Below are 26,597 nucleotides of genomic sequence, written 5' to 3'. Positions count from 1 at the left end.
TCAGTGGGATAATTCAATGTGACAATTATTCAAATCATTTCTCTTGTATAAAGTCAACCGACTGGCATACTCGCAAAAGACGAGGGTTCTCGTGTTAGGGTACAAACCTCGATTCTTTTACTACTTTTCTGAAAAAAAAAAACTTCGTTGTTTGCGAGTATGGTTCAGTTGAACTTCTAATGAAAAAATAATATGAATACTTGTCAATCACACTGAATTAGCCCACTGTGGAAGCAATGTGAATATGTATATGTACTATTTATGATTGGGTTGTTTAGAATAGTTGCATTGATTAGATGTAACGATCATGTTGTTACTGTTATGCTTCATGCAATCCGGTGATATTAGGAATTTAATATGTGCTAAATGTTCCATTGACTGATTATGGCATTCACACACAGAACGCTTCAAAATTATTGTAAATATTTTCCATACAAGATGACACAGATAGTGTACACTGTCCCAACATAAGAAACGGCGAAATCAAACGTCAACATAACCATGTGAACACCTTTCGTACATTCGTGTCATCTGAATTATTTTCAAACCCACAAAGTTGAAAGAAGTAAGTAAAATATTGCTTATATTCCTATCTATCAACTGGGATAGGCAATGTAGACGAAAGACACCCGATTTCAATGATTTTACAGGATATAAATTTGTTTATTATATGGTGGATATCTCACCATTTTGGAGGTACCGGAAAAGGAAGTCCAACAGACTTTTCGGAACAATTAGCCTTATTTTTCGGAATGCCTCTAGACTTATGCATTAGAAACTTAGGTGGCTGAAAATGAAAGTGGAAGACATGTACCCTAGTGATGTATGGATTTAAGAAATTTGACCTCCATTTTCAAGTAAGACACTTTGCAAGGTGTTTATTTCAAAACATATGCACTATATACACATGCAAACAAGCTGCACGTCAAGGTTATGGGCAGTGATTGGGAAATGCCATGGGATCGAAGGAGTGTACTAAAAGCTGTCTGTTTGATATCTCTTGAACAAAAAATTTGATATTTGCATTTATACATGTACATACACAAACATACTATTTCTAATATACAAAAGACACTGCTCAAAATTGAGCTCAAATTGATCAACAAGCTGCACATTTTGAACTGCCTGATATGGCTTCACTGAATCGGTCTTTTTTTATTTGTTTTTATATTTTTCAAGATTCTGAAACATACATATAAACAAGATTCACAATCTGACAAACCCACATGTACAGATGTGTCTTCCGTATCATGGTCGTTCTCCTCCTCCTCAACAACGTCATCATCATCTTATCATTATTTTGATACCAATGTATCAACATCAATCATCTGATCATAAGATGGTGAACAGGTGTCACAGTGGTAATGCACTTATCTTTCACTTAGCCATCCAGGTTTTTATTTTCAGAACGAATGTGGGCTTTCCTCAGATTATCTTGATCTAGTTTCCTTATGCACTTATACCAAGACTGATCATTGTAAGTTGAAATAAATGAAGTTTACATACGTACAACATGAAGGCAGAAAGCCACGAAAAAAGGAAAAAAGGACAAGTATACAAAAACATTTAAAACGTGGTCCACAAGATTGGAGAGTGATTTTGAGGATGAGAAGGTGTTTTAAAAAATAGGAGGGAATGGGAACTGGCAGGTTGCAATGGTATTAGCAAAATGATGCAGCTTATACATGATGACTATGTCGGATATTTAGAACTGATGTATTGAAAATTACAAGTAACAAAATCATCTAAAGGTAATAATTATCACTATTTATGTAAAGAGAATGTATTATTTTGTAATTTATATGAGTCTTTCTAATATTTTCCATTCATACACAAATTCATTTTTAAGCATCTCTACTTTACTACAAGTTTTGACTTTATAGTGATCAAGGATGGAAAATATAATGAATTAATATTTATAGTGACTTGTGGAAGTTGTGTACTTACATTGTTTTATAAAAATGCAAAATAAGATGATTGTTAACTTTATTTTATGCCAAAAGGATGTAATTGTTAAACCAAGTAATCAATTTGAATGTTGTTATCATTTATCTTACCAAAAGAACAAATATGTTTATGAAAATCCTCCCTTAACATATCTCGTCATTAAAATCTGTTGAGAATTTTCTTGCTTTTGACCCCCTCCTCCCCCCCACAACTCCACCCCTCCGTTTTTCTCTCTGATGAAAAATTTTGGACTGGCCATGGAAGAACAGGACGAGTAAAATTACTGCTCCTAGTTATCAAAATTTTCTTAACATTTCTTGATTTCTTGGACTATTCTATTGTATCTTAGAAAATCAGTATTGGCGTTATCTTTCTTAATAAATTTGTCATTAGAAATTACTGTATTCGTTAAGTCACCAATATTACATAATTTGCCTTTTTGGAAGAAAAAAAACTTTCTTATTTCCAATACCTGTGTACGTATTATTGTGACACATAGGTGTTTGCTAGAAAATTCTTGAACATTCCAATACTTGAGTATAATCATAAATTACAAATATTAATAACCAGAAAGCCAGAGAGAAAGTTTTAGAATTTATTGAGAATTATTCTGTAGTTGATATCTTTAGAGAATTAAATCAAGAAAGTAAAAGATATACATGGCGAAAGAAAAACCCTTTAAAACAGGCAAGGTTAGATTTCTTTCTTGCCTCACAAAATTTATTGTCTAGTATCCAAAAATCAGCCATCGAATCTGGATATAGATCTGACCACTCATTTCCTATAATTGTTTTAAAATTTAATGAATTTAGAAGGGGGAAAGGGCTTTGGAAATTTAATTCATCTCTCTTATATGATCAAGAATATCTTAATATGGTAAAACAACTTATTCTGGATGTAAAAGTACAATATTGCCTGCCAGTTTACAACATTAACAACATAAGTAATATTCCAGATGCAGATTTAACTTTTATGATCGATGATCAACTTTTTCTGGAAACACTTCTAATGGAAATTAGGGGCAAAAGCATTTCTTACTCTTCTTATAAAAAGAAACAACAAAATAAGCACGAATTTAATTTGAAAAAAGTGATACAAGAATTAGAAGAACAAGAAGGTGTAGATTTAGAATAATTAGATAGCAAGAAAAAGGAACTAGAAAGCTTGAGACTTAAAAAAGTAAATGGAAGTATTATAAGGTCTAGGGCCAGATGGCAAGAAGAAGGGGAAAAGCCAACTAGTTATTTTTTGAGTTTAGAAAACAGAAATTTTACCTCCAAGATCATCCCTAAGATACAGAAATCAAACATTACTATTACCGATCAGGATGAAATATTAGAAGAAGTACGCTCTTTTTATGAAAAATTATATTATGACAGTCATGATACCGAAGACATAGACTTGCATGATTTTACAAACTCATTTGTGGTTCCAAAATTAGATGATATTCAATCTGAAAGTTTAGAAGGGTTACTTACTTTGGGAGAAGCAGCAATAACATTAAAAAATATGAAAAATAATAAAAGTCCTGGTTCCGATGGTTTTACTGTAGAATTTTTTAAGTGTTTTTGGAAACAATTGGGTGTTTTTATTGTTCGGTCCATAAATTGTGGGTATGATAAAGGTTCACTATCTGTAACTCAGAGACAAGGAATTATTACATGCATTCCCAAGGGAGATAAGCCTAGACAATACTTAAAAAATTGGCGACCCATATCATTGTTAAATATTGTATATAAAATTGCTTCAGGATCTATAGCAGGTAGAATAAAAAATATTTTAAATACATTAATCAGTGATGATCAAACAGGATTTATTGCGGGTAGATATATTGGGGAAAATACTAGATTAGTTTATGATATCAAGCAATTTACTGAGGAAAATAATATTCCAGGTATGTTATTAATGATTGACTTTGAGAAGGCTTTTGATTCAGTGTCATGGGAATTTATATCTAAAGTCTTAACATTTTTCAATTTTGGTTCTAGTCTGAGAAACTGGGTGAAAGTTTTACACACAGATGTTTATTCAACTATCAATCAAGGAGGTAATTTGTCCTCTTTTCTAAGTATTAAAAGAGGTTGTCGCCAAGGCGACCCAATCGCCCCATATATTTTTATTTTGTGTGTGGAAATACTTTCCATAAGGATAAGAAACAATAAGATGATTCAGGGTATAGAGATAAATAATAGTCCAATCCTAATTTCTCAATATGCAGATGATACGTCTCTCATATTAGATGGTACTGAAAGATCTTTGAAAGAATCCATTGAAGAATTAAATACATTTGCGAGAATTTCTGGTTTAAAATTGAATATAGATAAAACACAGGTGATCTGGATAGGAAGTAAAATTTATAGTGAAGATATGTTTTTACCCGAATTAAATTTACAGTGGGGAAAGAATAAGTTTACCCTCCTTGGAATAGAATTTAGTGTTAACCTGCATGAGATCCCCAAATTGAACTTTGATAAGAAAATAATCAAATTAAAATCACTAATTAAAACATGGAGTAGAAGAGTACTTACTCCAATAGGGAGAATTCAGCTAATTAAATCTCTGTTGTTACCTCAATTTACTCATTTATTTATCTCTTTACCAAATCCAGACAATCAATTTTTGATTAGGTTAAATAAAATGCTTTTTCAATTCTTGTGGAATGGGAGTTCTGATAAAGTTAAGAGGGATATCATAACCCAAGAATATTACAGAGGGGGTCTCAAAATGGTAAATATAAGATCCTTTATAGATTCGCTTAAGCTAAGTTGGTTAAGGAGGCTGTATCAAAAGTCTGGAAAGTGGCAAATCATTTTAAATACATATATTGACCTACATAAGCTTTCAAATTGTGGTAATGAGTATATTAAACTATGTCAAAATAATTGTAAAAATGATTTCTGGAAGGATGTCTTTCTGGCATGGACAAGATTCAATAGTTTAAGTGGTGTAAAGCAAACATGGGAAAAGTTCATCTTTAAAGCTCCATTATGGTACAATGAGAGTCTAACTATTGGGGGGAAAACTATATTTTATAAGGAATGGTACAAAAAGGGGGTTATTGTTGTGAATGATTTAATAAAAGACAGTGATACTCTCACTTTCTATACTTTTGAGGAATTTTTCCACTTATATCAAATAAACACAGATTTTCTTACATACCGTGGTATCTTATCTTCTATAAAATCATATTTAGGTCAAGTTGATCTTGAAAATACTAGGGCAGTTTCAATTGAATATCCTTTTATACCCATCAATGTTTATTTTTTCATAAAAAAGATGAAAGGGTCTAAAGATTTGTATAATCTTATGATTAAAAACGATATTATTCCCTCTGGCAGAAAAAAATGGGAGGATAAGATCCAATTAAATAATTTGCAATGGGAAGAAATCTACAAAATTCCTTTTAAAGTAACTAAAAATACAAAACTACAATGGTTTCAATATAGATTAGTCCATCACATTCTGACAACGAACTCCTTTATCTACAGATTAGGTTTAGTTGCCAGTCCACTCTGTCCCTTATGCAATGTAGAACAGGAAACCATAATCCACATCATGCGGGAATGTCAAGAAGTACAAAATTTTTTACAAAGTCTTGAAGTACTTCTAGAAGCACTTGTTATTCCTTTTGCTTATAATAAAGAAAAATTTCTCTTTGGATTTTCATTACAACATCAAATGCTTACATCAGCAAAAATTGACAATGTAATACTAATAATTATTAAGAATTATATCTATAAGACTAGATGCTATCATAGAAGATTAAACATTAATGCATTTGTAAATTTTATCAAAGAATACTACTCTGTTCAGAAATATATAGCAAATAGTCAAGGGGACTCCAAAAAGGTCAGATTTGAAAATGAATGGAGAAAATGGAAGTCTTTGATAGAAATTGCATAATAATTTGTGCAGGTAAATATACTTCACTGTAAAATGAAAACCCTTAATAATCTATGATTTATTATGTGTCTATTGTTGTATGAGTTTTTTCAGACATAATGTATGTAAACATTTTACAATCTGCACTAGGATAACTTGATTATGCTGAAATAACTGCATGCATTATATAGACCGATGTAGTTTCATTTTACTGTGTAGTATCAATACTGTAGTCTTCCCTCAGTTGGTTTTACTCTCTGATGCTGTATAATAACATTATAATTACTAGGCCAATATAGTATATATATATATATATTTTTTTTTTTTTTTTTTTTTTCACCCTTTCTCTTTCAATCATACTCATAGTTTTCATATACCTACATCATAAAGCTTTACTCATACATGTATATATAAATGTTACTTGATGAACCATTCAATAGTATGTGTACTTAATACTACTTAATGATACTATCTTAATATTCATGATAAAATCTTCACCAGCTCAAAATTTCTCCAGGACTAGCAGACTTTACAAAGAATAAAATGACCTTTCATTGTGTATTTTAGATTTTCAATATACTCATATATAATTTTTCTCTCTTCCACTAGCCCTCTGTCTTGTTCCTTGCTGCTTGTCTCTTTTTATCTCTGCTATTCTCCTCTAAAGTGTGTGAGGGTTTCAAAATGTAAGTGAAAAAGATTAGAAATTGTTGGTGAGTGAGATACATAGATGTGATATGAATGTTTAGCCCACTATCACCCTCTCTTTTCTTCTCTTTCTTTTTCTCTGTCTCTCTATGTGGAAGGAAAGTGTGTGTGTGTGTGTGTGTGTGTGTGTGTGTAATGTGTTTTGTTGTGTATATAGAAATGGTAATTGGTTTTTGTAGACCATATTTTCTTAATTATATATCTATGGATGAATCCTGATTGCAATATTCTAATGCTGATGGCAACTATGAAGATAAGAATGTTGTGTAAACTAGGATATTATCTACAATATACTTAAGTTATTGATTCACAAATAGTTACAATCCTATACAGGTATGCAAGTTTCTGTGTGTGGAGTGTGTGTATGCTTATGTGATGTTAACTATACTTGTAAAAAATGCTTAAAAATAAAAAATTACAAAAAAAAATAAATTACAAATATTGTAAGTACATCCATAAATATAGTTGTATCAAAATATAAGGAGACAGGATAAGTTTTTACGCCAAGTCAGGATCATTCAGCTGCTTCTGCATAACAGATATTGTATTTCTCATTCATAGATGAAAATTCCTGAACCTTAAACTGGAAATAAGGTACACCGATCCAAAAAATTAAAACTTTAAATTTTAATAGTTAAATATATTATTGCTGATGATGCTTTCAAGGAAGCATATAGTTGCCGCCTTGTCTGTCTGTCCATCCTTTCATGTCCGAAGCATAACTTTGATGACAGCTAAACAAGGATTATGAAACTTGATGTATACATTGGTCATACTAAGTAGATGTGCAGTGTACCAAATTCAGGGTGCTGGACCTCTCAATTACAGAGTAATTGCTCTTCATTAAGATATCTTGTCCAGAGCATAACTTTGCCTGTAATGAAGGTAGGATAATGAAACTTGGTGTGTACATTAATCATACTAAGAGAATGTGCAGTATACCAATGTTTGGGCCCACAACTCCTTCATCACAGAATTATTGCCACTTTATTAAAAGATTGTGTCCAACAAATTAAAGTTGTTTTCAGGAGCATTCATTAGTTTCACTGATACTCTTGTATTTCTTAATATAAATTTTCAAATTTCTTACGACAAGGAAATTTGGGAAATGACAGTCTCACACCAACATACACCCTCACCAAGGTGAATCCAATCCTCAAGTATGAAGTTCAAATGGTGAGTATTGCAGCATGGAATCTGAAGCATTTTTATACATATCAGCTATAAACTTTATAGGAGGTTCAATACCACGATAGCTCAGACAAATTCGATCGCCGTAATTTTTGGATTGTAATTCAGGGAGTTATGGCCCCTCATTCAATTACCAAAACAGTGCCTGTTCAATATCTCAATTAGCTTTCCACAGCTCAAGTTCAAAATAGATAGGAAGGTTCATTACAATGACCACTTGCACAAGTTTGATGAATGCATTTTTTTACTGTAATTCACGGAGTCATGGCCCTTTATTGAATTATCAAAATAGTGTCTCCTCAATATTGCAAGTAGTTTTCAATTGATCAACTTCAAGTTTCATAGGGAGATTCATTACCATTATAGTTATGGCCCCTTGATTCCTCCACTATTACACAACTGGCACCGTCTGTAAATGACCTTCATGTGTTAAACATCACTTTCCTTCCCTGTCTTGTTGCAATATGCTCATTCGATCAATGACGGGGGTATCATGTACTACCTCATGGGACTCTTGGTTTTTTTTTCATTTTTTTTTTCTCTAGGTTAAAGGTCAAGATGTAGTACAGAGTGACTTCTTTCTTTTGATACATGATACACTGCCTATCTAAGTTGAAAAATTTGTTCAGGCCTCTCAAAGATCACATTTATTATAGACTCAACTTGGATTCCTTTTGCCACATGCTCAACTTTTTGCCAATAAATTGCAAAACAATAGGTTTCACATGTCATTATTGAGGCTACCTCTTAGGATTTCTCTCTATAAATATCCTTTGTCTCAATTCTGTGTGTTGTTAATCAAGGCATTTAATTCTGTTCCTGTTTTTGTGGCATCAACCTTATTAACAGTTGCCTCTGTAACCCGAGGTATTAGTCAAAGCCTAAATTTGTTTTCATTTTATATTAGAAATTATGAAACATGAAAGGAAAACTCATTTAAGATCTTGATCATATATAGATATATCTTTGTAATGAGCCCATACAAACGTATGTAATAATGTGTCATGTCTGAGGAAATGTGACAAAACCTGCTAAAATCATTTTTGCATATGCCTGAAAGGTCTTCATACAGGTGAAAGCAGTGGTGTAAATATCTAGATGTATCGTTATATAACTTGTTTTGATGTTTTTAGGTCAGTGTTTACCTATACATATATTTCATGATCTGAGAATATTCATTTTCTTAAGTATGTTACAAAGTACAAATATTTTGTTTGCTTGGAAGCAATACATCCCGGATATAAATGTGTAGATGTTGATAAAAATAATGGGGGAAAAATCACAAATAAAGGCTTGTGAGTGAATCAGTGTATGTGTTTTAAAACTACCAGAGGGAATGCTGTCAGAACAGTGATGGAACATACTAATAGTATGCTTAAGTAACACTGGTGGTGAAACTTTACTACAGCACTAGTGGAAAAGTAAAATAAATATTATTATGAAATCTTCATTCTTGCATTCTAAATCTTAGATATTGTATATATATTTATATTATTTAGATATCATACAAAGTGTACAGTTATAAGCTCTAGTGCCCCTTTAACACTTCGTTTAATTTGGCTTTTAGAAACAAATATTACATTTTTTTGTGTTGGTTACAATGTATATTCAAGTTATCATTTTGTGTACTTAATTGTGTTAAAAATTGTGAGAAACATTGTATATTTTTATGATAAAAGAATTCTGTTTGCTTTTTAGGTCGCCTGAGCCGAAGGCTCATGGTGACCTATTGCCATCATGATTTGTCTGTCATCGTGTGTCGTGCGTTGTTAACTTTTCACATATTCGTCTTCTTCTCAAGAACCACTGAATAGATTTTGACCAAACTTGGCACAAAGCATCCCCATGGGAAGCCACTTCAAGTTTGCGAAGAAAGAGGGGGTGGCCCCAATAGGTGCCGCAGGAGGAGGAAAAAGGGGGTAAAATTAGGTAAATCTTTAAAAATCTTCTTCTCATGAACCAACAGTCAGATTAAATTCATATTTGATATTTATGGTCCTTATGGGAAGGTCTACAAAGTTTGCGAATGAAAAAAATATCGGGGCCAGATGTAAAAACCTTCATTAAATGACTACTTCTCAAGAACCAGTGGATGGATTTTGACCAAACTTGGCACAGAGCATCCCCATGGGAAGCCGCTTCAAGTTTGCGAAGAAAAAGGGCGTGGCCCCAATAGGGGCCCCAGGAGGGGGGGAGTGGGAAACTTGATGCGAATGTTCTACACAAGGTCCTGGCAAGTGTTTTACCTTATTGGGGCGATTCAAAATCCAAGATGGCCACCCTGGCCTCTGTTTGGCTAAGACATTATGGATTTCTTCTTAAGAACCATTGGGTGGGTCATGTTCAAACTTGGTACAGATGTTTTACACATTGTCCTGCACAAGTGTTGTTACATTTTTGCAACATTTTAAAATCCCCAGATTATTGACATATATTCCTCAGGTGACTGTTAAGGCCCCTTGGGCCTCTTGTTAGTTAAATGACTTTAAAGAAGAACATTAAAATTTACGTTTACGTATAGTTTGTAAATGTTATCTGTGGTTCTGAAAACAACAAAGAAAGTTGCCTGTCAACTGATTGCTTGCTTAAGGCAGTTACTAAGAATGCACATAAATAAACTGGTGTATGTTTGACGTGGTTTTTCAGGCTTTTTAAAAATATTTAGGGTGATTTAGCTGAAAAAATGTGATGAGTGGTTATTTTGTGATTGAAGATGTAGCATCAAGTGACCAGTGAATCTGAATTATAAATCATACAAGTACATTTGATCTCAAGTCTTGCCAACATGGATGATAAATCAGACACAGGTGACTCTACACAAAAGGTAGGGGTTTTAAAAAACAGTTTTTCATAGATTGCTTCCAGTGTGTTTTTCAACTTCCCAAATTTATACAACATTTACTTGTGACTGTGATGATCATTAAAATCTTCTCACTTTCTAAATGAACTAATTAAGGGGAAGGAGGATACTGAAATGGCTTCTGTCTGTTATGGGTGACTTCATCTGCTGTTCCTGGTTTAAAAGTATTCGTGGGGTTTACAAAGAGATTGTTTAGTAAATCACACTTAATGTCAGGCCCTATATCTATACATAATCTTTGGAGTTATAGAGTTTAACATTAACTGTTTTATGTATTTTGAAAGATCACAGTAATATTTAAAATAGATCAATAAAACAAAGGATTATTTGTACATAATCCACTTGCAAATTCTAATAAGTGTTGACTTTCGTTTTCTGTTATATCAACAAAGTTTGGTCGACATAACAGTTACCACTTCATAAGAAAGGGTGTGGCTTATATTCCAGTGCATCTTTTATGTGGATAAAGTAAAAAAAAAAACTGATGAAAATGGGCTCTGTTGCTTATATGCCAGTGCGACTTATAACCATGAAAATAGGGGGTACTACAGAATTAAGATTTTAGATGCTTGGTTTAAGTTGAGATTTTTCAGTGCATACACAGGAAACCATAAGTACCACATAAAAATTACCCTAAGTGATATAATCAGGGACATTCTACTGGGCTGTGTCATCATAATTGTTTGATGCAATAAAATAAAGCTACATTGTTATTGGGATATCAATGATCGTGCCTAATTCTTGTTTGACTTTCAAAAACTAACTTTTATTTCTATTTAATCTTAAAGACCAGCATTACTTTTAGCTAGTAGGATGTTCAGTGGAGCACTTAGAGGTGTCATCTTTTGAATCTTAAGTTCATATCAGGAGCACTGCACATACCTTATGTATCCTGTACATCTGAGGAAATAAAACCATCAACTTTGACTGATAAAGATGTGGTGAAAGACTTATTAAAAGCCATTATACCTTTAAGATATACATATACCATTCCAGAACATCTGGTCTTATTCATTTGCTATTTCAAGGTGTATATTTTTACCCCACCATCTGATGGTGGGCTCTTCATTTTCACTCTGCATTCGTGGTCCATCCATCTGTCGTCCGTCCTTAAACAATTTTTGTTATCCCTCTTTCTTGAGAAGTCCTAAATGATTTTGGGATTGATAAAAAAGAACAAAATGGCTGAAAGGTGGCCATATTGGATTTCTTCAATGAAGTTTGTTATGGTTGTTTCTTGAAATGTATTGGCTGGATCTCACTTGAATTTGTTATGTAGGTTCCACTTGGTCTCTAGTTGTGCCCATCTAATTTTTGGACTAGTCAAAACAAAAAATGTCTAAAAGGCAGCCATCTTGGATTTTTACCTTGAAAGTTTGTCATGGCTAAATTTTGAGAACTGCTGTACAGATCTTTCTCAAATATTAGAACTAGGTTCCTTTTGGTCCCTTATTGTTGCCGTCTAGTTTAGGGACTTATCAGAAAAAACAAAATGGCCAACAGGTGGTTACTTGGATTTTGGATCTGATCAGAATAAGAAAATGGCCGAAAAGCGATCATCTAGATTTTGACTTTGAAAGTTTGTTATTGCTATTTCTTTAGAAGTAATTTATGGATCTTTCTCAAATTTCATATGGATGTTCCCTTTTGCCTTATTTGTGCCTGTTTGATTTTTGTGTACTGAATAGAAAAAAAATGGCCCGCAAACGGCCTTCTTGGAATTTGACTTCAAAAGTTGTATTTCACCTAGTAAAGATTGTTATCCCTATTTCTTAAGAAGTACTGAATGGATATCTCTCAAATTTCGTACGTATGTTCCCTTTCGTCTCCTACTTGTACCCATTTGATTTTGACTGATCAGAAGAAACAATTTGGATTTGGCAGGTAATGATTATCATCACAATTTTAACAAATGAATGTTCAAATGTCTTATCATTAAGAGCAAAAACAGAGGAAAGAAGGGAAAAGATCCATCTTTCAAAGGGCAAATAAAGATCAAACAATGGTGGGAGCCAAGATCCCTCTGGGTTCTCTTGCTTTCTTTTGTTCATATTACACCCTGAAGTTGCATCAGTTTGAGTTTGAATTAAGATTCTATTTTATTTTAGCTTACCATCATCAGATGGTAGATTATTCAATTGTAGGTTTCTTTTGGTCCCAAGTTGTGCCTGTTTGATTTGGGTCTGATCAGAAAAACACAAACAGATAGATGGACATCTTAGATTTGAATTTGAAAGTTTATCACTCTTTTTTAAGAGCACTTTATAGACCTTTCTCAAATTTCATATGTATGTTTCTCTTTGTCCCTAGGTGTGCCTGCTTGAGTTTGGGACTTTTCAGAAAAACAAAATGGCAGGCAGACAGCCATTTTGTATTTCACCTTGTAATGTTTGTTATCCCTATTTCTTAAGAAGTACTGAATGGATATCTATCAAATATCATATGTATGTTTCTTTTGGTCTCTCCTTTAGCCCGTTTGATTTTGGAATTGATCAGAAGAAACAAAATGGCTCTCAGCAGCCATTTTGGATCTGGCAGGTTAAAATTATCATGCCTTTTCATAAAGCACAAAAACAGAGACAAGAAGAAGGGAAAAAAATCCAACTTTCAAAGAGCAAATAAAGATCAAACAATTGTGGACGCCAAGATCCCTTTCCGATCTCTTGTTATCTAAATGATCAATTGCATACCATTTTTCATCACATATCTTCTGAAATTTCATTTTTTTTTTGTTCTCAAGAAACGAAATTGGTAACATAAAGTTTAAACGTGAGATATTTGACTCTTGTACTGATGGAAGTTATGTGTGGTTGTTTTGGTTATAACTTCATTTTTCATAAAAACTTTATTGTCTTCACTTCTTTATATTTACAGACTAACAAGTTACCGACACATGTATACCAGTTTAAGAAAAACAGATGCAGTAAAGACATGTTTGTTTCGCTGCGATGGGCAGCACTTCTCTGCACCGGGTAGGTTCCTAAAACTATATTGTTGATTTGATAATGAAATAAATGATTGCATTATCAAAAGAGAATTTTCAGCCACCAATATAATTTTTACTAATTTTTCAAAAGGTGTGCCATGTTTGAAGTGTTAGATGATAATGCTTTAATTGATTATCCTAAAAACAATGGAATAAAATAAAACATAATACATTATTTGGGCACAAAAATTTCTGAAAGACAGACTTGTCTCCAAGTTACTTTCTTTGATCTTTCAAAGATGTTCTGTACAAAAAAGCATGCACTTGTTACTGAAAGTCATTTACTCAGATTGTTGAAATGTGGAAAAATATGATGGTCCACTTGTCTTTCAAATCTGTACATGTATATTGAAACATTGTTAGTACAGTATGTGAATTAAAATACTGTATGAAAGGTTATTTTTGTAGGGATGATAATTTTATAATTTTGTAACAAATTTTAGAGGGACAATAAATATATACACCCCCTCGGCAACACCAGTTTTCAATGATACTGATTATTACTGCCAATAGTTCCGGGTGGACTTACTGTCAGATAAAAATATGTACGTACTACTGTTATGTAAAATGCTAGGGTCAAAACAGGGTGCACCATAACTTTAAATTAGATCAGAGATTTTCTCAGAAATACATGAATTCATAAAGTTCTCTGTAATTTTCAGAACTTTGGTGTATGGGTCATATTCTACTTTTGTCAATCTGTGTGAAGTGGATGGCAAGATTCCCTTTAATTCATCCTCTGTTGTACTGATGATGGAGATTGGGAAGGTAAGTCAGATTGGCTTCTGCCATTTGTTGTGTTATTCCATTCCCAGATCATTGTTTTAGCAAGCTGATTGTTGGTTAAATATTTTTAGTATACCACTAGAAGTATATTACCTTTTGGTCTTTTTAATGGCCATAAAAAACTTTTATCAAAAGAGCACAAAGCACAGTCTTTTAAATAAATATGTGCAATAAGAAGTTCACAACTGTTTTTGTAATACATGTACTTCTATTTTTTAGTGGTTTTCACCAGTTCATTGCTTTGAAGAGAGCAAACTCTAGTATTACATGTTATAATTAGTAATTAATTATATTTACCAGATATGTATATTGCCATGTACATATATTTCTGAAAATGTCTGTCTTTCTGTTTTTAAAAATAGGTTTAGGGACTCTATTTTTACTAAAATGGGAGTGGGAAAATACATATTCACAAACATGGTGAACAATCATACTTCAAGCTTACAGTAGAAGCCAAGTCAGAAAAATGAAATTAAGGGAAGAACAACTTCAGAAAGTATATACAGTTTTTGGTGTCTGCTGTCCTCCTACGAGTCATTCGGTAGGAGTTACACCCCCTGTATGAAGATGTACCTTTAATTTGTTGCTATATTTTACAGTTTTTGGTGTCAGCTGTCCTCCTACGAGTCATTAGGTAGGAGTTACACCCCATGTATGAAGATGTACCTTTAATTCGTTGCTATATTTTACAGTTTTTGGTGTCAGCTGTCCTCCTATGAGTCATTACACCCCCTGTATGAAGATGTACCTTTAATTTGTTGCCATATTTTACAGTTTTTGGTGTCAGCTGTCCTCCTACGAGTCATTAGGTAGGAGTTACACCCCATGTATGAAGATGTACCTTTAATTCGTTGCCATATTTTACAGTTTTTGGTGTCAGCTGTCCTCCTACGAGTCATTAGGTAGGAGTTACACCCCCTGTATGAAGATGTACCTTTAATTGGTTGCCATATTTTAAAGTTTTTGGTGTCAGCTGTCCTCCTACGAGTCATTAGGTAGGAGTTACACCCCCTGTATGAAGATGTACCTTTAATTCGTTGCCATATTTTACAGTTTTTGGTGTCTGCCATCCTCCTACGAGTCATTCGGTAGGAGTTACACCCCCTGTATGAAGATGTACCTTTAATTGGTTGCCATATTTTACAGTTTTTGGTGTCTGCCATCCTCCTACATGCCAGTGGATATGAGTTACATCCACCATCGTTGTCCCTGTGTCTCCCCTTTGCACTACCAGCAGTCCTTTATTTTATCAACAACAATCTGGCTGTACACATGCAGCTTCAGATGGACCCTGCTTCTTACCAGGTAGTGTATGATATCTTTGCTTGTATGACTCATTGTACTACTTAGAATATGGAGATACAGTTTGTAAAAATAATGTAAATAATTTTGATCTACTTTCAACTAGGTGAGGTCAAAGATCTGAAAAAGGCTTTCTTCTTAAAACACCTATATTGTTTGACGCTTGACCTGTAACATGTACGCATAAAAGTCTTAACAAATACTTCATCCTTTTGGCAAATATCTGTAAACATCTAAACAACTCATAAAGAATTAAAAAAAATTGCATTCAAAAGTGATTTTGTAGAGAAATCTATGATACTGTAAAATGAATTGAGAGATGCAGCTTTGTTCACTCTTTCAAATGTGTGTGCGCCAATACTTGAACATGATCATGTTTAACGAGTAGCTTAGAATGGTTGATAGTCCTGTTGACCGTCTTGTTTTTTAATTATGAAATTAGATCTACAAAAAAACAAAAGTGTTTATTCAAGTACAGAAAATTAGCAAAATTATTTATTGAAAAACATGAAATATTGAAACAATTTTGGCAATTTCATTTTTTAAAATCGTTTTGTTTTATATGGATGTTTCTTTTTAATTTTTCTTCGGCCTTGACTGATATTGTGTACAAGAACATAGAATTGACATTTTGTACCTATGTAAAGAATGCAATATATTTGATCAACTTTTGCCAGGTATTAAGTAATTTGAAGATAGTATCAACGGCTATATTATACAGACTTATTATCAAAAGGTAAGTTCAAAAGTAGATACCCTGCCTGATACCTAGCAGATACCTTGCCTAAAGAGGAATAAACAAATGTAGAAGATTGTGTTTTGGAATCAATTGTTTAATGCAATTTAATACAATTATTATTTGATAAAAATTATGTATCTCTACAATAAATTTAATTACCACTGTTAACATGATGCATTTTTAGTCTACCCTAAGAGGTCGTTCATAGATTCTTGTATTTCAATGAAATAACATAATAAATACGTTTTTTTCAGAAATTTATCCCTAAACCAGTGGCTCTCTGTTGGAATTCTTACATTTGCTGGCTTTTGTAATAGGTAAAAGGTTTATATTCAACACATATTATGCAACATTCCATTGGGTAAGGCTTATTACAGCACATCACCATTGTAGTTTCATTTCTTTATTTAAATTTGAAGATAAAATACTAAATATGATCAAGGATTTAATGTCAGGATAAAAGTGATTGAAAACTGTTTTCTTTTTTTTAACAGGAAAATCAATGTTTGACAAATCTTTCCTCTGATGTGTCAGGTGTTTGATTTTTGAAGAATTAGTTATTTTTTTCATATGTTATCTATCTCTAGAAACAGCATTAGGATGTTTTGATAATATCTAATATTAATTTAAATTGCAGCTATGGTGGACTACAAGAAAAAGGAGAGATGAAAACTGCTGGAGAAATCCATGTGACTATTCTAGGTCTAGTTATGATGGTGATCTACTGTACGTTGTCTGGTCTGGCAGGTGTCGCCACAGAATACATCTTGAAAAAGAACGTTGTGGTACGTTGTGTTACATCTTTATTGGTGTTTGGCGTCTTCAGGCTGACTCTGTGACTTTGATCAAATGTTCTTGATGGAAACTTTATCCTCATTAAAACTGTTTTATAGAGAATTAGCAAATGCTTTATGGATTAAAAAAAATTCTAAATCTGAACTGCATAATTGTAGCTGTAGCAATTCTCTTCCACAAAGTGTTAGTTCTTGTGGTCATCAATGAAACCTCTTTCCCAAAACTGCTGAATTTCAATGAATAAAAACTTTATCAATATTTTTTTATTTAAGTCTTAAAATCATTAAGATTTTTATAACTCTTCAGCTGGTGGAGAGAAGTTTTATGGTATATTTATGAAATAATAGAAGTGTATATTTCTTTGTTTGATATTATTGAGATGAAATAAGTTTTGATTGAATTCACAACTGACCTTCGCTGCTTTTACTTTCAGATGTCTTTACATTATCAGAATATTCTGCTGTATATGTTTGGAATTGTCATCAACTTCTGTAGCTGGTTTTTACAGGAAATGGATCACCCAAAAACAGGTACAATTATCAACCCACAGTTAGAAACTTACAGTCGAGCCTTCTAAACCATATATATTTCAATGGTGGTGTGATACCTATAACTACAATTTACAAAGTTATGGTCCTTTGTTCATGTTTTCATATTTCATTCCCTGTATCATATAGTTGTCATATTTAGGTTTTATTCTTTGGATGGCAGTAAGAGTTCAAATTGCATGGAATACTTGAATTGTAATGTAAAGCAAGTATTTTCAAGGATTCTTTAACTATTTAGCTTACCTGGCTCAAAGGGACAAATATGCTTTAGGGATACCACAGTCTGTCATCTTTCCACCCATATGACTGTCAACTTTTCCTTTAAAACATTACTAGTCAAGAATGAATAAGTGGATTTTGAGCATATTTGGTCTGAAGCATCCTTGAGGGAAGAGGAAATAATCTCCCGGTTGGGAAGAGAGGTGGGGCCAGATAAGGGAAATAGATCAAGTGTTTTGAATACTTTTCCTTTTGTTTAAGTCAATCAATTTCATCAAACGCTACTAGGTGAGCAACACAGTCCCTATGGGCCTCTTGTTTCAATTGTGTATAGTAAGATTGCTAAGAATTTAGCCCCCAACCCCTATTAAAAATATGTTGAGATTCGTGCATTAATCAGGACTTCAAGGATTTCCAAAAAAAGTTAATTAACATCATTTGACTTCCCAAAAAGATCAGTTATCTACATTAAATAGATTCTGATATCTTCCAATTGAATCAAAAGTACTTGGCTTAGATATCAACTTTATAATGTTTTTACAGAAAGCCAGTTTCATCCATTCAGAGGTTATAGTGTGTTTACCTGGATGATTGTCGTAACACAGGTAAGGAAATATAATGAGGTCAGGCAAGGAAAAAAACACAGGTAACGATAGATAATGAGGTCAGACAATGATAAAATACTGGTAAAGATATATAACGAGGTCAGACAATGAGAAAATACAGGTAAAGATATGTAATGAGGTCAGACAAAGAGAAAATACTGGTGAAGATATATGACGAGGTCAGACAATGATAAAATACTGGTGAAGATATATAATGAGGTCAGACAATGAGAAAATACTGGTGAAGATATATAACGAGGTCAGACAATGAGAAAATACTGGTAAAGATATGTCAAGAAGTAAGACAATGAGAAAATACAGGTTAAGATATATAACGAGGTCAAACAATGAGAAAATACAGGTAAAGATATATAATGAGGTCAGACAATGAGAAAATACAGGTAAAGATATATAACGAGGTCAGACAATGAGAAAATACAGGTAAAGATATGTAATGAGGTCAGACAAAGAGAAAATACTGGTGAAGATATATGACGAGGTCAGACAATGATAAAATACTGGTAAAGATATGTCAAGAAGTAAGACAATGAGAAAATACAGGTTAAGATATATAACGAGGTCAGACAATGAGAAAATACAGGTAAAGATATATAATGAGGTCAGACAAGGAGAAAATACAGGTAAAGATATATAACGAGGTCAGACAATGAGAAAATACAGGTAAAGATATATAATGAGGTCAGACAAAGAGAAAATACGGGTTAAGATATATAATGAGGTCAGACAAAGAAAATACAGGTAAAAAAATTAAATGAGGTCAACACAACAACACATTAATGGTAGCATATCATTTCAAGTTTGACATCAAGATTTACTTATCATAGGTTGAAATTTGCAGATGTTTATGTATGTCATTCTCTCTTTTTAGCCCACCATCATCAGATGATGGGCTATTCAAATTGCCCTGCGTCCGTGGTCCGTGGTCCGTCCGTCCGTCCGTCCGTAAACAATTCTTGTTACCGCTATTTATGGAAAAGTACTGGATGGATCTTTCTCAAATTTCATATGCAGGTTCCCCTTGGTCCCTAGTTGTGCAGTGTACCTTTGTTGGACTGATTCGAAATCAAGATGGCTGACAGGCCGTCATCTTGGATTTTGAGAGTAAAATCTTGTTACCGCTATTTCTAAGGAAGTACTGGATGGATCCTTCTGATATTTCATAGGTATTGGTTTCCCTTGGTCCCTAGTTGTGCATTGTACCTTTTTTGGACTGATTTGAAATCAAGGTGGCCCACAGGCAGCCTTCTTGGATGTCGACAGTAATACAGCACAAGCATATTTTCTTCGATATTCTATCATATTGATTCAAGACCATGTCCATTATCCACCTGTAACTGACTGATATCTAATAATACTTTGGGATCTTTTTCAAATGATATTTGCTAATAGGTGCTTAATAAAAATATCTTTTGCCATCATTGAGTACATTCAATGAAGACCAGTTCATGAACATTTACAACACCTGTAACAAAAAAAAGATAAACAAATCTTCAAGAACTGAAAACAGATCCTCAAATGGTGGGCGCCAAGATCCCTCTGGGATCTCTTGTTATTATACATATTAGGTTGCTGTTATATTCAGTAAATAATTATTTTGCCAATACCATGGACATGACATGTTAAAAAGATGAATGGACAGCTTTAATAGGCTGTAACATACTTTACTATCATGATTCAAACTTTCAGTACTTCAATTTTGTCTTCATAGCTTTTGGCTTGTATTTGCTGTCAAGAGAGTCAGTCCTTTGATTTTCTTTTTACAGGCCACCAACGGTCTCATCATGTCTGTGATAATGAAGCATGCCAGTAATATAACACGTCTGTTCGTCGTGTCATGTGCCATGCTTGTCGCCACAGGACTCTCAGTATCTGTTTTTAACACAAGGATTAATTCATTTTTCGTGTTGTCTTTAATTCTCGTACTTGTTGCTCTCTGTTTGTACCATATTGATAGGAAATGATGTCAGCTTGTCATCCTTGTTCAATAGCTGAAAATGTCTTCCTGGATGTTTGTCATGTTTGAAAGTGAGGTCTTATTTTGAATATGGGATTTATGAAACAAATCTAAGACTTTTTGCTGAGTCTGTGAATTAAGTTTATATAATGAGCTTCTGCTCTTAAGCCACAACTGCAATCGTGAAAACAAGGGTTCTATGGTCCTCAATACTCAATTCACAGATGAAAACAATGAATCAAGAATGAAAACATTTTAAGACATGGTACTTTCAAATTTTGAATATTCCACCAAACATTGCACAATCTCTCAATGAGATTTCGGGTGGTCGAGAAATACCTGCACATCAGAAACAAATAATATTTTCATTCTGCAGCCACTTGACTTACCTTTCAGCAATGACAGATCAGTTTCTTAGAAATTGAAAATCTGTTTTGGCCCCAATTTATTAACTCTTTAAGTAGTTTTTCAAGTATAAGGACAGTTTCTGCATTCTTTATTAAAGTGTCATTAAAATAGGACAAACAATTTCATAAAAGATTCCAAAAATGTTTGTTTATACATATTACTGTGACTTATTGCAATTAAATATGGAAAATGTTTATCTTGCATCAAAGTATCAGCAGCAACACATAGCAGTGAATCAGTTTTTGAGCCGTTATAGATATGAGCTTTTTATATAACCTAATGTTTTTATCCTTTTTAGTTTTTATCGAGCCAGGTGAGCTTTAAGGATACCATGGCGCTCAGCATCTGTAAACTTATATTTTGCTACTAGTTTAATAATATTTGGTCAGAGGCATCCTAGGGGAAACGGAAAACGGTTTTATGGAATTCTTAAAAATTTATCTTGTTCTTCAAGAAATTCAGGATGCTATCCAAAATTGTTCTGAAGCATGCTTAGACCAAGAAAAATCAGTGTGGTATAAATGGTGGGTCTCGGCCCCCTGGGGCTAGAGGGGCGAGGCCCAATAGGGCCTGGAGCATGTTTAGGTAAAGGAAAATAAGTTTTGTATAAATTGTAATTCTCTGTCACCTGGGGTCAAAGTGTTGGGGCCCGGTAGAGAAATTCTAACCACCAAGTAGATTTACTTTATTTTCATGTCATCATCAACAGTTCATTTGGACATTTGGTTATTTGAAACAGTTGTGATCCCCACTGAATAACAGTAGCATTGCTGAGCATCAGGAGACAAACTCAATCATAACTGATAATTTGTCCTGGGGTCTGGTCCCACCCCAGAACTGATTTTGTCTTTGAAATTGAAATTACCATCCCATAACTTGATAGCACTGCTGGACATCAAGAGATTAACAACTGATCTCTGTCCCCACCCCTAGGGAATTTGAAGCTGTATCTGTGGGGTGAGGCTCATCAGGGGAAATATTTTCCTTACAAAGAAATATAAAGTTTTGCATTATTGACTTAAATATCAAGATGAGCCATAAAGGCCTTTTGGGCCTGTTGTTTTCATATACATTAAAAATCAAAAGTATTCAACATGTATTTTTGAGAAATCAGTGTTAATGATACGTTTCATAAATCAAATCAATACCTTTATATTTAATTACTTCCCTCCCTGTTTTGAAGGATGAGAACATTGTGATAAAATCAATACGAAAATGATCATCAAAGTCACTGTATACTGCTTAACTTCATATTGGAATGTTGTGTGGGTCCTTGATAGAGCTGTGATGCTGTATTTATTTGATGTTTTTTTACTTAATGATGAGCGTGGTATTTATATAGCGAGATTATGTCACATGGTATTTATTAGAATACTTTTCTGTCATTGATGTCAGTGAAGTTTTATTTTATATGGTATGATGTTCAGGTGAGTACCTGCATTGAATGGATTTTCGTTTTGTTTGGACCTGTAGAGAGATGCTTCTTGCTTTAAACTATTGCTTTTACACTTCTAGTGTGATTTCTACGTACAGGTTTGTGTATGGTGATTACTGAAAAAAACCTATAATTTCATTTTTGTGATGAAGGAATCTAGGTTGTTGACGCAGCATTATAAGAAAGATTTGTAATCAGCATTATGTTTTTTTTTCTGTTTAAAGATGTTAATGAAAGATGTTGTCATGATAAAATCAAATGAGTACATGTATATTTTTATGAATTATCGATACATTTTACGAAACATTAAATTTTAAGGTAATATTTTAATTCTGTGTTATTTGAAAGCAAGATAATGGATAACATGGAGGAGTAAGGCTTTAAAATATTTTGGTAGACATGAAGTGGTATACTTTTGTTGAACATATATATGATTATATAACCATACCGAAGACCAGTACACACTACACCATAGATCAATTAATTCTAACGCTTTCATGTGTTCCCTTTTTAATACTGCTTTTTCAGTGTTGTAAATATATATATTGTTAAGCCTTAAAATATTATTCTATTCTATCTGCTGTTTTGATGTACGTATTTATAGTAACATCAGCTGATCTAACAGCTGTTTTGTGTATTCTGACTTCGAGCATTGCATGTTAGTGCTGGACAGATTATGAGACGGGATGTCTCTGTATTTGGTACCAAACACGTACCAAATGGCAGTCGGAAAAACACATTCCTTTTTTTCTTTTACTGTTAACTGGAACTTTTTCGAAAATGTCTTAATATGACCGACCTGAAAAAGTATCATGTTTTCAGCTGATCCATGAATAATTGATATTGTACCATGTCCTCCCTATCGACAACAAAATTCGACTTAACATTAAGTTAACTGTGACTCGGACAAAATGTGAAAAAAAAACCTAGCTTTTTTTATTTTTTTTTAATTAGAGGCAGTAGCAATAGTCAAAACTTTTAATTGTAAATCACTGACAGGTGTCACCATATTGGCACTCCTGACAGTTCTTTCAACCAAATATCAATTCAACCAAAACTGATGTCATGAGTAACGACTAGTTTCAACCAGTCTCTTGTTCTTCAGTTATTATTTCGCTTTTATGTTTGTGTTTATTCGTTTATCCATTATCTCTCGGTTTAGCAGCATTGTCCTTGTGTTGAATGGCGTTGTTTTTACCACATTCAGTTTCCGTGATAGTGTATGTATCGACGAAATATTTTACGTGAAACAGTTTCACCATCGTTTGTTTCCAAGTTGTGTTTCTGAATGCAATGACAGGTACTGAATTATTGAAGAGATTTTTATTTGTATGCTTTTATCGGTTTGTACTTAAGCATATATTACACCAGTAAGCAAGCAGTATGTTGTATCGTGCTGCTTGCACAAAGGGTAGTATCATTATTACATACTCGGAAAGATCAAATTTAATCTCTGAAACGTTCTCCATTTATTAATTCAGACTCTGTATAGTATCCTGCCGCCAAAGAAATTCCAATCATTTTCAACAATGCGTATTTGCTTTACTTATCCATGGTAGATACAATCAAAGAATTTTCGTAAACACATTCTAATGTTTATATGCTGACTGGTGGTGCATGTTTTACGTGTCTTTGAAAACAGTTCTGTGAACGTTTTTTTTTTTTTTTTTTTGTATCTAATTTAATTTTTTTGTTTTGTTAATTTTTTTGATTTGGAGAACTGACTAGATTAATACAAACTTGTTCGTAGACAGAAACAATTGGGTGAATATTGTAAAAAATGTTAATTTCCTTGAAAAATTTAAGGTTCCCTGTGTGACACCTAGTGGATAAAGCGAGAAGACTGGTTTGATCATTCGGTGTAAAACAAACGAATATCGAAGTCACATAACGGCGTGCTTTTCTGGCTTCAAAGTTTGGTGTCGTAATTTTTAAATTAGCGTATATGAGTATTTGATTGGTCAAGTTTTTTTTTCTTGTCCCGAAACCCGATCTAGGCCAAATGACCTCGTTTCAGTTCGGCCTGGAAATACTCCAGGAGCACAGAGAGTGAAAGTGATCGTAACTCCTGGAGTATCGAGGATAATTACTCTAGAGAATGGAACTAACGTACTGATGGTGGAATCATCATACACTTATTCTATATTTTCACTCGTTTATATCAACCATTCAATTTAACGCAGATTTGTTGTACACAAGAAATTCTATATAATGTTTATAGCCGGTAGGAATCGATTGCAGCATATATACATGTAATTATAGAAAAAAGAAATCCGTTATTGTTCCTTAATGTAAAAAACAAAGTTAGTCTTTATATGTTTATGCAAAGAAATCCTGCATTAAGCTACGTTATCTGATGATTAGTTGGTTTGTTTTAAAATTCTCATAACGTTACTGAAGTGTTTTTCTTGTGTAGATTCGAACTACCACGCACACTTAACACAATTTTTTTGTGCGACGAAAACATCACTTATGTTACTGTGGGGATTACTTCCGCGGTTTACTTCTCTATGAAACTGCATTAAATTAAAATTGAATGAAAATGTGAAGGAATTGTATAAATGGGTTAATCTTGCTAACAGTTTTTTTCATTTGTATGAATTGTTTTATTTTGTTTGTGTATTGTGTGGTTCATGACATTTTAAAATAATGAACGTATGACATTTTTTTTACCTTTTAGGTATATATTTTATTGTTATCGCACGAATTCCATTGTCAAATTAATTTTAATATCATCACGTGATGAATCTCATATGTTTCTGTAATTTTACAATATTTGACAATTATACAATAAAATATGACCAGCGTGATCATCTTCCAGACTTAATTTTTGGATACTGGTGAATTCTTTTGATCACTAATCTAGACGAAAGATAGTGAAGAAACCGTTTGAAAACCAAGTTGTGCTTTCATAATTGTGGGAAGTTCTTGTATCTCAAATCGCAAACATCTCAACACAGACGACTTCTAAGATGATCGGAAGATATGATTGACGATGTGTTGAAGGAGTTTTTTGTGAAAAATTCCAGTGTTTGCAGATTTTACCTTGGTTTTGGTGTTCACCGACTCTGACGGAAATTTTAATGATCGAGAATTTGACGCGGGAGATTACATTTCCGTCTTGTATTTTGTAATCACCATTAACATACAAAAAATATAAATGGAAGCACACATTGTTTCCAATCGAACTCCATGTCTGTAAACATAAGTATCCGATTGCTGGCTTGGCTTATTGCTTATCATCAATTTCGTCCTTTTTCAGGAACCAAAGAGGCCCAATACATTTCTCGAGATCGAAAACAATTTAGAAATGGTACAAAGGAAATTGCAATGCGGAGACTTGAATAATAAAAGATAAAGAAGAACAAACATCTTTAAAGAAAAGATTTTATGTTACTGCAATATTGGTAGTAGAGTGTTTATATACACAGTACACTTCAATTATAAATCAAATTCATTCATTACATTAATTAATTAGTTGGTGCTAATTTCAGGATCGCATATAACTTCACTATGCATAAATAGTCTACTGTTAAAAAATACTGGAATAGCATAAAAACTTAACAATGTAAAATACGTCCCACCATCACGGATTTCTCCAAAACTATGGCCAAAGAAGATATGTGTGTGGTGTGTGAGGGTGTGTGCGCGCGCGTGTGCGTGTGTTAGTGTAAGTTAGTCAGTCAGTCAGTTAGATAGTTAGTTAGTTAGTGTAAGTCAGTCAGTCAGTCAGTCAGTCAGTTAGTTAGTTAGTTAGTTAGTTAGTTAGTTAGTTAGTGTAAGTTAGTTAGTCAGTCAGTCAGTTTGTTAGTTTGTTTCGATTCAGAGGCCTTTAGAGTCGAGAGGAGAGAGCTTGCCGATGTGTTACCGTTACGTTAGATATCATTAATAGAAAATTTAGTAATCTTATTACAGATGTAGTTTTCTCTCCAACTGTTGAACATATTGTGCGTTTGTATTCGTGAAGAATGCAAAATATATGCCAAGAAAAATAATGACAATGACGAGGTCAGTATATTTAAGGGGCTTTCAGGTGTACATTAATGAATAATGGTTCAGTTTCACTTAAAATTCAATGTAACGAATAACCCAAACTTATGGAAAGCATGTCGTAACGGACCTGTCATAGCCGCATTCATATAAGTGATTAGTTGTAGGGATAATAATATTCTTTTAGGCAGCTTTGTTCATGTGACAACCCAAGCTTTAGT

At 33.2% G+C, this 26,597-nt stretch overlaps 1 protein-coding gene across 2 annotated transcripts; it reads left to right on the top strand.

Annotated features, from left to right (window-relative positions):
* The first annotated feature begins 809 nt into the window (after positions 1-809).
* LOC132547485 (probable UDP-sugar transporter protein SLC35A4) lies at positions 810-25,196 on the top strand. 2 transcript variants are annotated; one of them, XM_060211240.1, is made up of 10 exons: positions 810-857; positions 13,463-13,560; positions 14,237-14,342; positions 15,507-15,665; positions 16,340-16,398; positions 16,656-16,718; positions 17,039-17,186; positions 17,630-17,726; positions 18,507-18,568; positions 20,353-25,196. In XM_060211240.1, exons 1-10 carry the CDS (start codon positions 822-824, stop codon positions 20,548-20,550), a joined length of 1,026 nt encoding a protein of 341 aa, XP_060067223.1. In that variant the 5' UTR covers positions 810-821; the 3' UTR covers positions 20,551-25,196. The 2 variants fall into 2 exon arrangements, with proteins under 2 accessions (XP_060067223.1, XP_060067222.1); XM_060211239.1 differs by lacking the exon at positions 810-857 and adding an exon at positions 10,470-10,552.
* The last annotated feature ends 1,401 nt before the right edge of the window (positions 25,197-26,597 follow it).

This window comes from Ylistrum balloti, unplaced genomic scaffold, assembly GCF_031769215.1.
Source record: "Ylistrum balloti isolate Yb309-2 unplaced genomic scaffold, AGI_CSIRO_Ybal_v1 Utg369958, whole genome shotgun sequence".
Taxonomy (NCBI): domain Eukaryota; kingdom Metazoa; phylum Mollusca; class Bivalvia; order Pectinida; family Pectinidae; genus Ylistrum; species Ylistrum balloti.
Note: the sequence above shows the minus strand (reverse complement) of the source record. Positions and strands in the feature narration are given on the sequence as shown.

Excerpts from the sequence above, each read along its gene's own strand:
- LOC132547485 (XM_060211239.1), top strand. The coding sequence starts at position 10,514 with ATGGATGATAAATCAGACACAGGTGACTCTACACAAAAG. Across the intron at positions 13,561-14,236 it reads GCAGCACTTCTCTGCACCGG|AACTTTGGTGTATGGGTCAT; the intron begins GTAGGTTCCTAA and ends TGTAATTTTCAG. Across the intron at positions 17,187-17,629 it reads TCTTGAAAAAGAACGTTGTG|ATGTCTTTACATTATCAGAA; the intron begins GTACGTTGTGTT and ends TTTTACTTTCAG.